This window comes from Mastigoproctus giganteus, chromosome 7 (assembly GCF_048544385.1).
Source record: "Mastigoproctus giganteus isolate SK-2022 chromosome 7, ASM4854438v1, whole genome shotgun sequence".
Taxonomy (NCBI): Eukaryota; Metazoa; Arthropoda; class Arachnida; order Uropygi; family Thelyphonidae; genus Mastigoproctus; species Mastigoproctus giganteus.
The window spans coordinates 192,642,482-192,658,919 of NC_143581.1; the positions used below are offsets into that span (position 1 = coordinate 192,642,482).

Below are 16,438 nucleotides of genomic sequence, written 5' to 3' on the forward strand. Positions count from 1 at the left end.
AGGAAAACTGTACGCATAACAGTCAAAATAAATTTCAAAAATAAGATACTTATATACAGTTCAGTTATGTCATTAATTTAATATTTGGGCAGTACACAATGTATATTTTACTTAATTTTTGCATTTCACTTATTTTCATTTTACTTAATGTGTTTTCGTAACACTTCTGTATAAGTGTTATGCAAAAGATATTTTAATGGTCTAAGTGCTAAAAACTGATCTTATACATACGAAAAACTTTGGGCAATTGCACCAGCTAAACCTCCACATAGTAATTTTGCAGGTATGATAAGGACAACTCCTCCGCTGCTGGTAGCATGGGGCCGTCCACAAACGTGTGGGAAATATTCAAGACAAAATACTTTTAGCCTTTCAAACACATAGAATGATAACCCTGAAATGGAAAATTTAATATTCATATTTTCTCTCAAGACAGAAATCTTAATAAGAAAATTGTCTCTTCTGAATTGCACTGAATTACTAAGAATAACGAAAGCAAACAGTCTCAAACTTCAAAGTAGTACTCAAGAAGAAGAAAAAAAAAAAAAAAAAGCCACTAATTTACTAGAATGAATACTGCTTTTAAATGCATTAAATTTTTATGTGATCTGCTATGAAAGGAACCGACTAGTCTGGTTTCACTTGAGTGAACCCCTGATGTGCAAAGTCCGCTAGTAATGTTTTAACCTGTAATGGACTTCAAAAACTGAAGTCCATTACAAGTTAAAACCACTAGTTTCTGGGAGGAAAAAAAGAAACCCATGCAACCATTGCCCAACGCCAATTAATTCAGACATGTTGCAAAAAAAAAAAAAAAAAAAGCCCATAAAAATTCCTTGTATCACTGGATTTTAATTCTGGCCTTTTCCATCTGGTATGAAAGGATGGTGATTTGAACCACTGTGCTACCTGCAAGGACTTCTGCCAAGTGAAAACCATCTTATGCATATCTTATAGTATCCTCTTGGCCTCTTTGCTGCTACGAAGATTCTGAAACTTTTGAGCCTTTTTCTTTTAGCACTTCTCTTCAAAAAAAAATTATTCAAGAATTTCAACCAGTTTTCCTTACAAATTGTAGCAACTTTTTCTGCAAATAAATAAAGATAACAAAGACAAACTATAAAAATGAGTTCTTTTTCTTTTAATGCTGATGCAATGCCATCCTTGTTGCTTCCAATAACAGCAGTATTATATCCCCAGAATTAGTATCTTATGATGATAAAATTAGAAATGCAACAAATCACCTATATTCAATCCAGCAGTATCCCCTTTCAAATCAGTTACAGAAACAGAACATAATCATCACAAAATGTTCCATTTTGAAAATATTCAAATAGCAGTTGTGTATCCTCCAGAACCACAATTTCTCATCACTTCCAATCTGAAATAGTGCACAGCATTACTTTCTACAGCAATAGGATTAAATACTACCAAAAATGAGGTAAAAAGACATCAATTGTATAACATTGAAATCAGAGAGGCAAACTGTTAACTTCTGTATCCTTTTCAAAATTTATGGAGACTTATGGCATGGTTAATATGGTCTGTAATATCAGTTTTCCTGTCAAAGCAGCATAACTACAAAATTTATACCTACTTTCCTCTTTCCAACTTTAAAATACAAGGAAACATATCAGAATGAGTCTAAATTCTTGAAAATAATACCTCTTCCTTTTGTCAACTGGCATTGTATTAAAGTGACATAGCCATAACCTAATTTCTACAACCACAATGTACTGATAATGAACGATTTCTAGGCATTATATGGCAAAGAAACAACTTAAATGAAAAATAAATAACACTATGTAATGCCCATTTTTTTTTTTTAAATTCCTTTGATTACCTGACATTTAATATATCTGAAAATGATACTCACAGAATGAAGTAAACTAAGCATATGATCCAAGATTACAAATTCTGTATAGCTATATATGAGGTGTGGCAATAAAGTTAGAGGACTGGTGCTGCTGTGGTCATGTTTGAGTTTGAAAATAAATGAAAGTGGTAGGCTGTAGTTCAAATAGATGGTGGTAAGAGATTGTCCAATAGGCTGACAGGTTACAACCGGTTTTGTTAGTAGTAGTAATGTTCCATGTCACAATTTTGCAATGGACGAATATCAAATTTTGCTTTAAACTGGTAAAATCTGCAACAGAACGTACGAAATGTTAAGTCATACAAGTGTGTTTGAATGGTATAAGCAGTTCTAAGGCAGACGTGAGGATGTTTGCAACAGACAGTTGACAGATTCCCAAGAAGTGGAAACTTTTCAACTCCTTGAAATGAGAACAGAATTGCAAAATTCAGCAAGAGATCATTGTTTGACCCTCAGAATGATGGCTGATGAGTTGGATATGAATAAGCAGAAGATTTATCAAATTCTGCATGAAGATTTAGAGAAAAGAAAGATTTGCAAAATTTGTGCCACACAGTCTCAAGGATGAGCAGAAGCAATGAAGGGTGTTGGCATGCGAAGACTTCATCCAGCCTTGTCAAAACAATCCTAATTTCCTTGAACGATTATCACCGGAGATGAGTTTTGGGTGATTCAGTACCACCCAGAGAAAGCACCAGAGCATGCAGTGGACTTCAAAATCATCACAAAGGCACAAAACTTTTTGTTTAATAGAATATCCAAGATCAAGACTATGCTGATTGTGTTTTTTGACGAACAGGTGTGATTCACAAAGAATATGTACCCGATGGGGAGAGAGTCAATGCTGTGTTCTATGTACAGGTGCTTCAAAATCTACTGAAGTGAATTTCCCAGATGGAGCAGCAATTACGTGAGAAAGGCAGCTGGTTCTTGTTGCACAACAATTTCCCCACCCATTCCACACTTGTTATGAAGACATTTCTGATGAAATAAGAGCATTATACAGATCAACCCTACTCTGACTTTGCACCAGCAGACTTCTTCCTCTTTCCCAAAGTGAAAACTGCCTTCAAAGGAAAGATTTCAGGACATTGAGGACACTAAGAAAAACTTATCATCTCTTTGGAAGCCTTTACCGACTCTTTCCAGAAACTTTTAGAATGGTGTAATAAGTACATTCAGTCAGGTTGTGATTATTTTGAATAAAAATAAAGCCATTTTTGAACTTCACTTTGTGTTCTTTTTATTGCACCAGTCCAGTAACTTTATTGCCACACCTTGTATATTCAATGCATGGGCAGAGCCACATAAAAGAAATTTTGAAGCCCACATCAATAAATATGGTGGATCCATATTTGAAAAATATATATACATATACAGTGTATAATTTAAAATGAACTAGTTTAATGATAATTTGTGCAATAAAACGTAATGAATAATATATATATTTTTTACAAATAATTGAAAACAAAAAGTCCAATACACCAACTTTTTTAAAATTTATTTCTATATATATATATATATATATATATATATATATATATAAACAATATGGATGAATATAAAAGTTATTAGCCAGAGATATAATACGAGATATTTTTATTTTTTGTTTCAAACTATAAAGCTTAAGAAAAGGTGTAACCGTAACATACAAAGGGCTCTGTCTCAATATATGGCTAAGTCATACTAATTCCAATATTAACAAAATAAACAAACAATCAATATAACTTTCAATATTACCATAATGTTTTTATTGAATAAGGCCTACATCGAAAGGCACGCATCTGAGGCTAGCGCTGTTGTTGTCATTTGGTTTTTAGGAGCATTAGCAACTAAGGCCATATTGCTCCGGGGATTGCGGTGGTCATTCCCTGACCTTTCCACATCCTCCACATCGTGGCTCACGGGCTCGAACCTCGGTCTAATCAAGAAAGCATGTCCTATGCACTGCTGCTCCTGCCCACCTGGCTATTTAGGCTCCCTGAGGCTAGCGCCTCTCAATATATGCCATCAATAACAATATGAGCTATCTGTTTCTGCTAGTTACATGCCAGCCTTACCATATTCATATATACTAAATATAGCATACATAACTTTAAGATTAAAATTTAAGTAGCTAATGTAATCAAAATAAATATGAATCTCATAATAAATTTTGAACGGTCGACTGGCAAAATATAACTGCGGCATCAGAATAATGAGGCATCAGAATTAGAATCCCAGAGTAGTGAGGATAGTAACATTAATATGCAAAAAATCACGCAGATACAGTTCAGACTATCACTTTTATGCCCATTACACATTTCAGAATGTGTAATGGGCATAAAAGTGATCTTAAATTTAGAAGTTGTAATAAAGAGCCATGTCTAACAAGTCCCTATTTTTTGCCATGCTAGTGGGGTGGTTTATTTAATCAAATGTGGTGAATGCGATGCCAAATATTTAGGACAAACTGGCAGGCCATTGCATTGGAGAATTAATGTTCATAGATCCCATATCAAGTCTCTCAGGAACAAAAAAAAAATGATATTGAGTTACAGCACTTTCAACTGCATAGTTTTAATAATATTTCTATCTCTATACTTGCTATTGAAGGTAAATATAATGAAAGGTTGGGTTTCAAAAACCTACACATTCTAAAGCAAAAATCTCTTTATCCATATGGACTGAACAGTAAGTTTAACAGACAATGCTTTATGGGTTATAAGCAGGATCAATGTATATACAACACATTCCAACTGGTTAAAACAGGGGCAGTTAGATGTTACAGTAATATGAATTACTGCTATGAATACTTCATGTTCATAGCAATAAGGATTTATGTAAAGCAGATAAAGTAGGTAATTTTTCAGATTTGATAAAGTCTTGGGATCAACCTATAATCAGTATTAAGTTGATTCATGACATTGTGTTTGGTATGAAAGTAAGCTGGTTGAAGGCTTTGTTGAATATATGCAGAGATCATAAATTTATCAATGCACACCTGAAATATCTGCTGTTTGATATTAGGTTTAAGCTGAGAAATATTAAAGTAGTTACAAAGGATTTTATAAGTTTAAAATAGGGTTTTAGATTGCATTAACCTAGAACAGATTCTTAACCACTTTAACTATGCTTTGCCTTTATCCAATTCTAGTATAGCTACTCGATTCAGCTATGTTAAGCCCATTGGCCTGAAGGTGTGTAATTATAAACAAGAGGTGATAAATCTTAAGATTACAGAGAATGATTCCCTCTGCTTGTGCCATTTACCAGAATATCAAACTTATGCTGATGTACACCATAAACATAATCACTGGAAATTTGAGTATAGTCAAACATGTAGAACTCAGGAGGTTGCTATCTTATGGTTTAAGCAGCAGTTATTGGATTTGCAATCTAGATTTATTATTACCACTGTTGATAAAGCAGCCAACAACTATGGTATTATTTGTAAAACGTTTTACTGCCACTTTAGCTAAAGAGCTCAACAACAGTACTACATACAGGATGGAGGATATTAGCAGTAAAAGGTTGCAACTTGGTTGCTATAACACTAAAATTTCCATTGCATTGGATCCCTAAATTTCATTAGTCCCCTGTTGCATTTAGGTTTATAACTTCCTGTAGAGATCAATATTCTGTTGAAATACCACATAAAAAGCTAGAATCTTTTTAAAAATCATATTGAGTAAGGTGGGATATTCGAAGATTATATTAAATAATAGAAAGGTTTTGGATTACCTGAATGCAAATAACGCAGGTATAAGACATATCAGTACATATGATTTCAAAAATCTGTTTACAAGTATTTTGCATGATAATTTAAAAATGGCTTTGAATGATTATTATAATGCATATAACAGTGTTATTCCATGTGATAAGTTATACTGGGATAATTTAATTGACTTATGTTTATTTAATTGTTTCATTGTTAATGGTAGTGCAGTATATAGACAGCATACGGGCATAGCTATGGGAGTATGTAGTTCATGCATTGTGGCCAATCTATATTTGCATCACTATGAAAGCAAGTTTAATAACAGTACTATACTTTATAGATATATTGATGACCTTATTGCTATTAATGAGCCAAATTTTTTGCAAGAAATGGCCATTTTTTTATCATATGGATTTGGAGCTTGAAAGTATGAATAAAGAGTTTTCTGGCAGCCACATTTCTAGATATTGATATTAAAATTACATCTGATAAAGTAGTAATAAGGGTTTCCTTCTTAAATTCATACCTAAGTACATATGTAAAGCTATTTACATAGCTATAAAATTATGGCAGAATAATATTTGCCCTCTTACTATAGTTAGGAATTTGGGATTTACTAAACTGATGTCTTATTATGAGCTTATGTATATATGTAGATATTGGGCACTTTCCATAGAGCTGTCGATCTGTGTCTTATGCTCTGAAAAAGTTGTACCCATGGTTGTTCTAAGGGAAGGATTTTTTTTTTTTTTGGTACAGAGGTTGCTTATGTCCACAATGCTTTTTATTGGAGGATACCTTTTCCGTAACTGCATATGACAGTAGAGGGAGCTTCGAACATTCTTTCACTTCATGCAGCAGCTTAAGTCTATCCATGTTTTGCTTGCTGTGCTCCAACGTATAGGTAAAATTTTTGCTTTGTTCAGATGTATTGGTTAATTTTGCTTTGTTCTGTAAGTTCGGCTTGCTCTTCTATTATCATGGCACTTAACTTTAACCTTAATTCTATATTAGAATCCTTTAATCTTAATTGGATTAGTACAAGTTTCTTTATACAACGAATTATCAGGAACCCTGCTAAGGGATGGGGATTTACACCCCCGGTAATTTTCCGAAGTAGTTTGCTGTCCTTACCTCTACTTTTAACTTTATGCTATCTAACTCTTGTATCTTATGCCTCAAAATCTATTAAAGTAATTCAAGGGAGATTGAGGTACTATTGCTATACTTGCCTATTTTTTGGGCTTAAGCCCTCACTATTCTTTCCTCCTGTCCATTTTGCTATGGAAAAAGAAATACTTGTGTAAATATTCCATTACTGTTGAAGAGTTAGAGTTAAAATATTCCATTAATGTTTAAGAGTTATTGGCTATCTGTTGGGCTAGCAGTTATATTTTGCCAGTCGGCCATTCAAAATTTTTATTATGGTTACATTAGCTCATTTAGCTACTTAAATTTTAATCTTAAAATTATTATGTATGCTAGACTTAGTATATATGAATATGGTGAGGCTGCATGTAACTAGCAGAAAATTTTGTTAATATTGGAATTAGTATGACTTAGCCATATATTGAGACTGTTGGAGCCCTTTGTAGGTTATGGTTACACCTTTCCTTAAGCTTTATAGTTTGAAACAAAAATCTATATATCTCCAATATTTTAAAATAAAATAAAAAACATAAGCCAGTATATTGGATATTCAATATTTATTTATTTTATTATATTTTAACTTTTGTCATTATTTAAATATATATTATAATAAATATGACAAATAAAAATAAAGAAGATGGCAGTTCAAAACACACGGAAAGCCAAAGGCCAAAAAAAGAAGACAGCCGAAATATGAGCAAAATGTAGTAACCTTTAAAATAAAAATTACATCAGAATGACAAAAGAAGGTAATGGCAGCCTACATCAGATAAAGGCGGGAAAAATTTAGCTAAATATTTTAAATTGGAGAAAAGCAAATATGCAATTAATAAAAATAAAACCTGATGTCAGCAAAATTGATATTGGTACATGATCAGGTATTTCATCAGGGGACTACACCTGACCATGCAGCAAAGGACTGCATTTCCATACTTGCCCATAGCTGTGCAAGAGAAAATTTATAAATACAAATGTAATCGAAACGGAAAGGCATCTCTTACAAAGTATGGATAAGTTAGTCCCTAAAATACAATTAAGATAAAATTAAAACTAGTATAAAAGAAAGCTGGAAGATTAAAAAATTTATACCTGAAAATTGCAAAAATACATGAGGTCAATACAATAGTTGCAATCAAAGCAGTAACAAATATGGAGAAATCTGTTATATAATACAGCAACTAATGTGACAGTGAGCTATGAAAAAAAATAGATGATTAATGACCTCTACAATCAATTTTAAGACAGTATTTTTAGATACATAGAATAAACTAAATTTTAGATAGACAAGAAATGTGGCAAGAAGGCGCACCAGACAGAACTATATAAAAACAAAAATAAAAATTAAAAAAAAAAAAAACAAAAAAAACAGAAGAGTATGTAGTTTTAAGCTTAGCATCGTGCAAATCAGCAGATGGCTTAAACTTAAATTGATATAAATACTGAATTAAAACCAGTAGAGAAAACAAAGATAAAAATAGTTTAGACAAAACAAAGCAGCAGCAAAGGATGCAGATGTATATATAATAATATAAATGCCAATGCAAGCAACACAAAGGGCTATAAGGAAAAGAATAGATTAACTATAGATTAAAGATTGAAGCCAGCATATGGCAAAACGGTGTTAGCAACAACACCATCTAAAGACTGAAAAACAGAAATGGGTGTAATTTAAAGAACAGTATCGCACAAAGCAGCAGATAACTAATTCTTAAATTGATATAACATATAAGAGATTATATTAAAGAGTAAAAACAGACAAAACAACGGAAAGTTAAATAAAGTGGATATAGCAAAAGCAGCAGCAATGGATGCAAATGTAAATATATGCATATATTTACATTTGAAATAAAATTTGAACTGCCTCTTTATTTTAAATTTGAAATTTAAAATAAAGATGGCAATTCAAAAAATGTGGAAAGCCAAAAGGTCAAAAAAAAAAAAAGAAGGCAGACAAAATATGAACAAAATGTAGTAACCTTTATTAATATTATATATTAAATTATTATAAATTAAATTTAATTATTATATAATTAAATTATTATATATTAAATTAAATTAAAATTATATATTAAAATAAAAAGAAGGTAACGGCAGCCTACAACAGATAAAGGAGGGAAAAATTTAGCTAAATACTTCAAATCGGAGAAGAAAAGCAAATATGCAATTAATAAAAATTAAAATCTGATGTCGGCAAAAGTGAATATTGATACATGATCAGGTATTTCATTGGGGGACTACACCTGACAATGCATCAAAGAACTGTGTTTCCATACTTGCCCATAGCTGTGCAAGAGAAAATTTATAAATACAAATGTAATCGAAACAGAAAGGCATCTCTTCCAAAAGTATGGACAAGGCAGTTCCTATAATGAAAATACAATTAAAATAAAATTAAAACTAGTATAAAAGAAAGCTGGAAGATTAAAAAAATTATAACTGAAAATGGCACCATTTTCAGGTATAAATTGAATCTGGTACCTCCATTGATATAATTAGCATTAGTAGAGGCATATTATGCAAGAAAGCAAGCTTATACAGCATCAGCCAAGAAGAAAAAAAAAAAAAAAACCTTCCCATTTCACCCATCCACTTGCTCCAAATGTTTGTCTAGTTCTGCCTTGAATTTATTTAAGCTGTCAACTTCTACGATAGATGAAAGTTCGTTCCAGCACTCAACCATCCGTAAAGGCAAATTTCAGCACATCTATTCTGCAACTGTCTATCCTCAATTTGAATTTATGTCCCCTCAGGTGATTAATCAGGACAAGAGAAAGAATCTCATCAGCATCAAGCTTGCTCAAACCATTCAAGGCCTTATAGAGCTCAATCAGATCACCTCACAGGTGTCTATTCTCCAGACACTGTAATTTGAAAAACTTAGGCCTTTTTTCATAAGAGCAACCCTTTGTTCCATTCACTAATCTTGTTGCCCTTCTCTGTACTCATTCCAGCAGCTCTACATCCTTCCTAAAATGAGTCCTCCAGACCTGTATACAGTACTCAAGGTGGGGTCTGACCATTAACTTATACAAGGGGATAAACACCTCCTTATCCATGCTAGAAAAGTTCCTTTATATCATTGACAAGACACCACAAGCTATTCTTGCAGACTGTCTGCACTGCTCAGAAAACTTCATATCTGACTGCACAATTAGCCCCAGGTCCTTTTTATTCACCACCCTGAGTCTAGACCACACAGTTGATATATTAATCTGAGCTTCCTGCTACCCACATGCAATAATCAGGGGCACATTATACCCTCATGGGACCCCATATAAAGAAAAAAACTAATAAAGAACATTTTCAATTTCATTTTATTGTGACAACAAAAAAAATTATATGACATAAGAAAAATATCTAATCCAGAAGAATAATTCAGGAAGGAGAATGATGTAGGTAAAGTAAACATTGGCAGTGAGCTGGATGATTTTGTAATAACTGAGAGGAAAGTGGAGGAGAGATTGTTGAGGATAAACATAAAAAAGGCACCTGGGGTGGATGGGATCTATCCAGTTATATTAAAGGAGGCAGCAAAGGAAGTATGCAAACCCCTAGCCATAATTATGAGAGCTTCTTTGGACTCAGGGGAGGTGCCCATAGACTGGAGATGTGCAAATGTAACCCCAATTCACAAAGGAGGATCAAAGGCTGACACAAGTAATTATAGACCTGTTAGTTTAACTTCTGTTCCAGGTAAATTAATGGAGGCACTGGTTAAAGAAGCACTGCAGGATCATCTAGACAAGAATTCAGTTATAGCTCAGACGCAGCATGGTTTTGTTAAGGGCAGGTCTTGCCTGACCAATTTGATTGGATACTATGATGTAGTCACAAAAGAACTGGATGCAGGGAATAACTTTGATATTATATATTTGGATCTTAGAAAGGCTTTTGATACTGTTGCACATGGAAGACTGCTGCACAAATTGGAGCAGTGTGGCATTGGAGGCAAATTGCTGCTATGGATAAGGGGATGGTTGAGTGGCAGAAGACAGAGAGTGGTAATCAATGGACACTGCTCAACGTGGACTAATGTTATTAGTGGAGTTCCTCAAGGTTCAGTGTTGGGTCCGTTGTTGTTTTCGGTGTTTATGAATGATATTGATGATGGGATATCAAGTTTAATGTCCAAGTTTGCAGATGATACAAAGGTTGGCAGGGTCGTTAAGGACAATACTGACGCTATGCTGCTGCAACAGGATCTGGAAAGGTTGAACAGATGGGCTGAGAGGTGGCAAATGAGGTTTAACATCGACAAATGTAAAGTGCTGCATATGGGAAACAGTAACCCCAGAGCAACGTATCAACTCTGCGGTACTACACTGACAGTGGTGGAGAATGAAAAGGACCTGGGGGTAATTGTGCAGGCAGATATGAAGTTCTCTGAGCAGTGCAGACGAGCTGCAAGAGTAGCGCATGGTGTCTTGTCAATGATATACAGGAATTTTTCTAGCAGGGATAAGGAGGTGATTATTCCCTTGTATAAGGCAATGGTAAGGCCACATCTTGAGTACTGTATACAGGTCTGGAGGCCTCATTTCAAGAAGGATGTAGAGCTGCTGGAACGGGTACAGAGAAGGGCAACAAGATTAGTAAATGGAACAAAGGGTTGCTCTTACGAAGAAAGGCTTAAGTTTTGCAAATTACAGAGTCTGGAGACTAGGCACCGGCGAGGTGATCTGATAGAGGTGTATAAGGCTTTGAATGGTTTGAGCATGCTCAATGCCAATGGGATTCTTCATCTTTCTCAGAATAATCACCTCAGAGGGCATAAATTCAAATTGAGGAAGGACGGATGTCGGATAGATGTGCGGAAATTTGCCTTTGGCCAGCGGGTGGTTGGTTGGTGGAACCGACTTCCATCACTTGTTGTTGAAGTTGATAGCCTAAACAAATTTAAAGCTCAACTGGACAGGTATTTCGAACGAACGGAGGGGTGAAATGGGAGTGGTGTGTTTTTTTTTTTTTTTTTTTTGGCTGATGCTGAATAAGCTTGCTTTCTTGCATCATATGCCTCTGCTAATGCTAATGCTAATGCTAATTCAGAAATAATACATACACTTAAACTAATAAGTATTTTTATACTACTTTATATGGACTTTGTGCTTTTTGGGCTGAGAAATTGTATATCAGTTGTTTGTTTTGGTTTTTAGGAGCATTACCAACCAAGGCCATATTGCTCTGGGGATATGCGGTGGTCATTCCCTGAACTTTCCGCATCCTCCGTATTTGGTGGGCACGGGCTCGAACCCCGGTCTACTCAAGAAGCGTGTGCTATGCACTGCTGCTCCTGCCCACAGAGGCACCTGTATATCATTCTCAATACAAATTATTGCCAAATTACTTAATTTTTTTTTTTGTCCAAGTGAATTTATAATATAAAATTCTTAACTCTTAAGCACAGAGAATGATCGTTCTGGTGATGTGTTTGAAATAGAAATTGACAAAAATATTTTTAAAATTATGTTCACATTAGCATCAATGTCATCTGAATAAGTATTTATTGAATTACAGTGGCTGACAAAAAAACTGCATCACTTGTTAATTTTTTCAATAATGTGTTTTGCGCTACATTGTGGGTTGCAGAAATGTTCTAAATGCATTTGTTAGATGGGATATATATCTCTGTGAATGAAATCCAATAAAAAGACTCCATCTGATATACCTAACTGCCATAAATATCTTCCCAAAGGGTAAAATGCGTTATTAATGGAAATATGAGAAATCATGCAAATGGTAATCATGACAACCAAACATACATTTTATTGCATTCACGTTTACAAACTGAAATGAGTAAATGCAATAGTAAATCAGCAAAACACTGTAAATCAGCAAAATTAGTCCTCAATATTTTTATGTTCCTCCTCAAGTTGCAATTACAGCCTTGCAATGATCTGGCATAGAGTTAATCAACTTCTGGATATACAGTTGCCCAATTTCGTGGTACCACACCCTTACAATGCTCTCCTACAGCTGAATCTTACTTTATGGCTTCTTCTGAGCAATTTTAGACGACATTATGCACCAGCAATTTTCAATAGGGTTCAAATCTGAACTGTTAATGGGTCAGTCCAACACTGTAATGCCAGCATTTGAGGTATGACTGCACCTTAAGGGAGAAAAACAAGACGAAAAGATTGGTGTAAATATTTTAAGCCTTGTGAGACAAGACAAACTCATCGTTAAATCTAAATAGCATAAAACTTACCAATTTTGCTGTGTGGCAAGGTGCCGAGTCCTGTTGAAAAATGCAGTTTTGGACGTCTGTGTGGTGATCCTTAATAACAGATGTCAGGTATGGCATTCCTCCAAGATAGCAGTGTAGGTTTCTGCATTCACCATTCTGTTAATAAACTTAATTCGCCCTACCCCTTTGCTTGTTATGCATCTCCAGACCATCTGACCAGCAGGGAACTTTACAGTCAGTGTTATGCAGTCAGAATGGTACGCCTCAGATTTTCGTCTTCTGACATATCGCTTCCCATTCGAGCCATGCAGGTTGAATTTTGTCTGCACGGGTAGCACAGTGGTATCATCACTGTCCATCCCACACCGGACCGGGTGGAAAAGCCCCGGGTTTGAATCCCGTGGATGATGCGATGAACTCTGGTGGGCATTTTTCACTTCGTGGCTGAGTTAGTCAGTCTCAGGCATAGATAGCAAAGTTATTTTCCCCCCAGAAACTGAAGTTTTTTTCGTCCAGTAAATGCAAATCAACCAGAGAACACATGCAATTTACAGACAAAATAAATATATGGGTAGATGTAATCATTTATGGGGGACCCTAATATCATAATTTGCCTTTTTTTTTTTTATTTTGCAGATTGAATTTAGATTTGTCAGAAAAGATGTCAGTGTCCCATTGTTCTTTTGTCCATGAAAAATGTGTTTTAGCCCAAGCAAGTCACTTCCTCATTTGTTGGATCAAGAGAGGCTTCTTCTTAGGCCAACAGGTATGCAAACCACATTCTGAAAGCTGTCTTTGGATAGTTGATGCACTTGTTTCAACACCATCTCAAAGTCCAGTTTTAGATCAGGAGCACTAGCATGGCGATTATGAAGTTTCAAATATCAATCTTACGGCCTGATCCAGGTCTTCACTTCACATCACCGGTTTCACGCTTTAATTTCAGCACCTGGGATACTGTTTGTTGACTAGTGGCAGCCTATTTTATCAGTGATAGCACATGTAGAAAGCTCTTCCTAGGACAGAGCAACAGCTACACTTTTTTTTTTCTGAGTGTCAACTGAACATATGGAACCATGCTTACACTTACGCAAAACAGGATACTAATGAGCGTGTATACCCTTCCAATGCCGTATTTATAGAAACTGCTGATGCAATACCTTTGCTTTGCGACAAACAAATTGATTGTAATCAAAAAACAACTTATGTTTCACTACAAATGTTAGTTTTTTTTGTCCGCCACTGTATATAACGACAATGATTTTAAAAGATTTACAGCATGCTGTAAATTCAAATCTTTATTTTGAAGATTTTCAAATTACTTCGAAAAAACATTTTTCTCTTCCTTCAATTATTATCATAGCCTGTGAGAAGCTTTAGCTGCATTTCACTGCTAGTTCCAGATAAGCAGCTACCTGCATTCTACGTGGGAACACCCTTAAGCATAAGGCTGTCAGGGGTGCTGGTTGCATACAAGGAAGTCTTTACATTTTTAATCAACTGAACTATTTAAGAAAGATGGTTTTTATTTGGTTTTTAGGAGCATTAGCAACTAAGGCCATATTTCTCCGGGATATGCGGTAGTCATTCCCTGACCTTTCCGCATCCTCCGGATTTGGTGGTGACTGGCTCGAACCCCAGTCTAATCAAGAAGTGTGTGCTACACACTACTGCTCCTTCCCACCTGGCTACGGAGGCACCATTTAAGGAAGAACTAAATATAAATTTAAAAATCGGTAAAACCATTTTTGAAGAAACATTAATTTGCAAATTAATCTTAAGAGTTCATTGACCTTCAGGTAGAAAGTCAGTTTCCAATAAAAATCACTTAAAAATATTAGTAAAAAACAGCAATAAGTTTTTCAAACGGTAATTTTGGGGACCTCCCAGTCTGATCTGAAGGCCCTAGGCAGATGTCATTTTTGCCTACTGGATAACATGCCCCTGGCAATACTTTACATCTGTCAATGTTAAACTTCAGTTGCCATCTCTCAGGCCATCTGCTCAACTTTTCTAGATCCTGTTGCAGTGGCATACTGTCATTAACAACCCTGCCAACCTTTGTATCGTGTGCAAACTTAGACATTAACCCTGATATATCTTCACCAAAATAATTAATAAATACAGAAAACCACAATAGACAACACTTAACCCTGGGGCACTCCTCTAATAACATTAGTCCACGAAGAGTGGTGCCCACTGACTACCACTCTGTCTTCTCCCACTCAACCATCCCTTTATCCATAGCAGCAACTTACCCTTAATGCCACACTGCTCCAATTTGTACAGCAGTCTTCCATGTGCAACAGTATCAAAAGCATTCTTAGCATCCAAGTATATGATATCAAATTTATTCTTTGCATCCAGTTCCTTTGAGACCACATCATAGTATCCAATCAAATTGGTCAGATAGACTTCCCCTTAACAAACCCATGCTGTGTCCGAACTATAACTGAAGTCTTGTCTAGATGATCCTGCAATGCTTCTTTAACCAGTGCCTCCATTAATTTCCCCAGAATAGGAGTTAAATTAATAGGTCTGTAATTACTTGGGTCGCCCTTTGATCCTCCTTTGTGAATTGAGGTCACATTTGCACATCTCCAGTCCATGAGTACCTCCCCATGAGTCCAAGGAAGCTCTCATAATTATGGCTAAGGGTTTGCTTACTTCCTTTGCTGCCTCCTTTAATATAACTGGATAGATCCCATCCACTCTAGGTGCCTTTCTTATGTTTATTTTCAACAATTTCTGCTCCTAGTTATTACAAAATCATTTAGCTTACTGCCAGAGTTTAACGCACCTCTGGTATTCCCCTCCCTGAATAACTCCTCATGTGTAAATGCTGATGCAGAATGCTCATTCAGTTTGTTAGGTACCTGAGAAGGATCATCAACAGTTGAACCATCAATATCATGTGAATCAATCTGATTCATCCCATTCCTTCTAGAGTTTACATAAGTAAAGAACTTTTGCTGTTTTTCTTTGCATCCTTTATATCTCTTACACTGCACTGTCCACCCATGTCAACTGGATGCCCTTCCTTAGATTTTGTTTCTTAACTAACAGCATCACCCCTCTTCTCTCCTTCCTGTAAACATTGTACTCCCCAAATTCCAATTCTGTACTACTTATATCCATATGGCACCACATCTCTGATATCCCAACAATATCTACTTTTGATGTCTTGACCAACACTTCAAATTCATTTACTATACTCCTGGCATTGGTGTACATACTAGCATACATACACCTATTCTTACTCTTAGTTACTCTAACACAACCCATGTATTTACTTGTTCCATGACTCCCAGCAGCCCCTGAAATCCTCACTACATTGCTTTCCAGGCTGCTGCTCATTCCAATAGAAGCAGTGCAATCACTTTCACCTCTGCCTGTGGCTACTGTTAATCTATTAGTCTGTGAATCCCCGAGCTAGCAGTTTTCTGACCCACCTAACACTGCCTCTATAACATCAGCAAATATTCTCTCCTATCATGTCTGGGCAGAATTGCAGACACTTTCAACG

General features: G+C 35.4%; 1 protein-coding gene across 4 annotated transcripts in view; it reads right to left on the minus strand.

The window, feature by feature from the left end:
- LOC150083502 (mitochondrial coenzyme A transporter SLC25A16-like) overlaps positions 1-16,438 on the minus strand; it is a 108,919-nt gene that overhangs the window by 26,151 nt on the left and 66,330 nt on the right. For all 4 annotated transcript variants that reach the window (XM_090378031.1, XM_090378032.1, XM_090378033.1 and 1 more), the window contains exon 7: positions 232-394. In XM_090378031.1, coding sequence (XP_090234157.1) covers positions 232-394 — 163 coding nt within the window. The remainder of the gene's footprint in view (positions 1-231; positions 395-16,438) is intronic.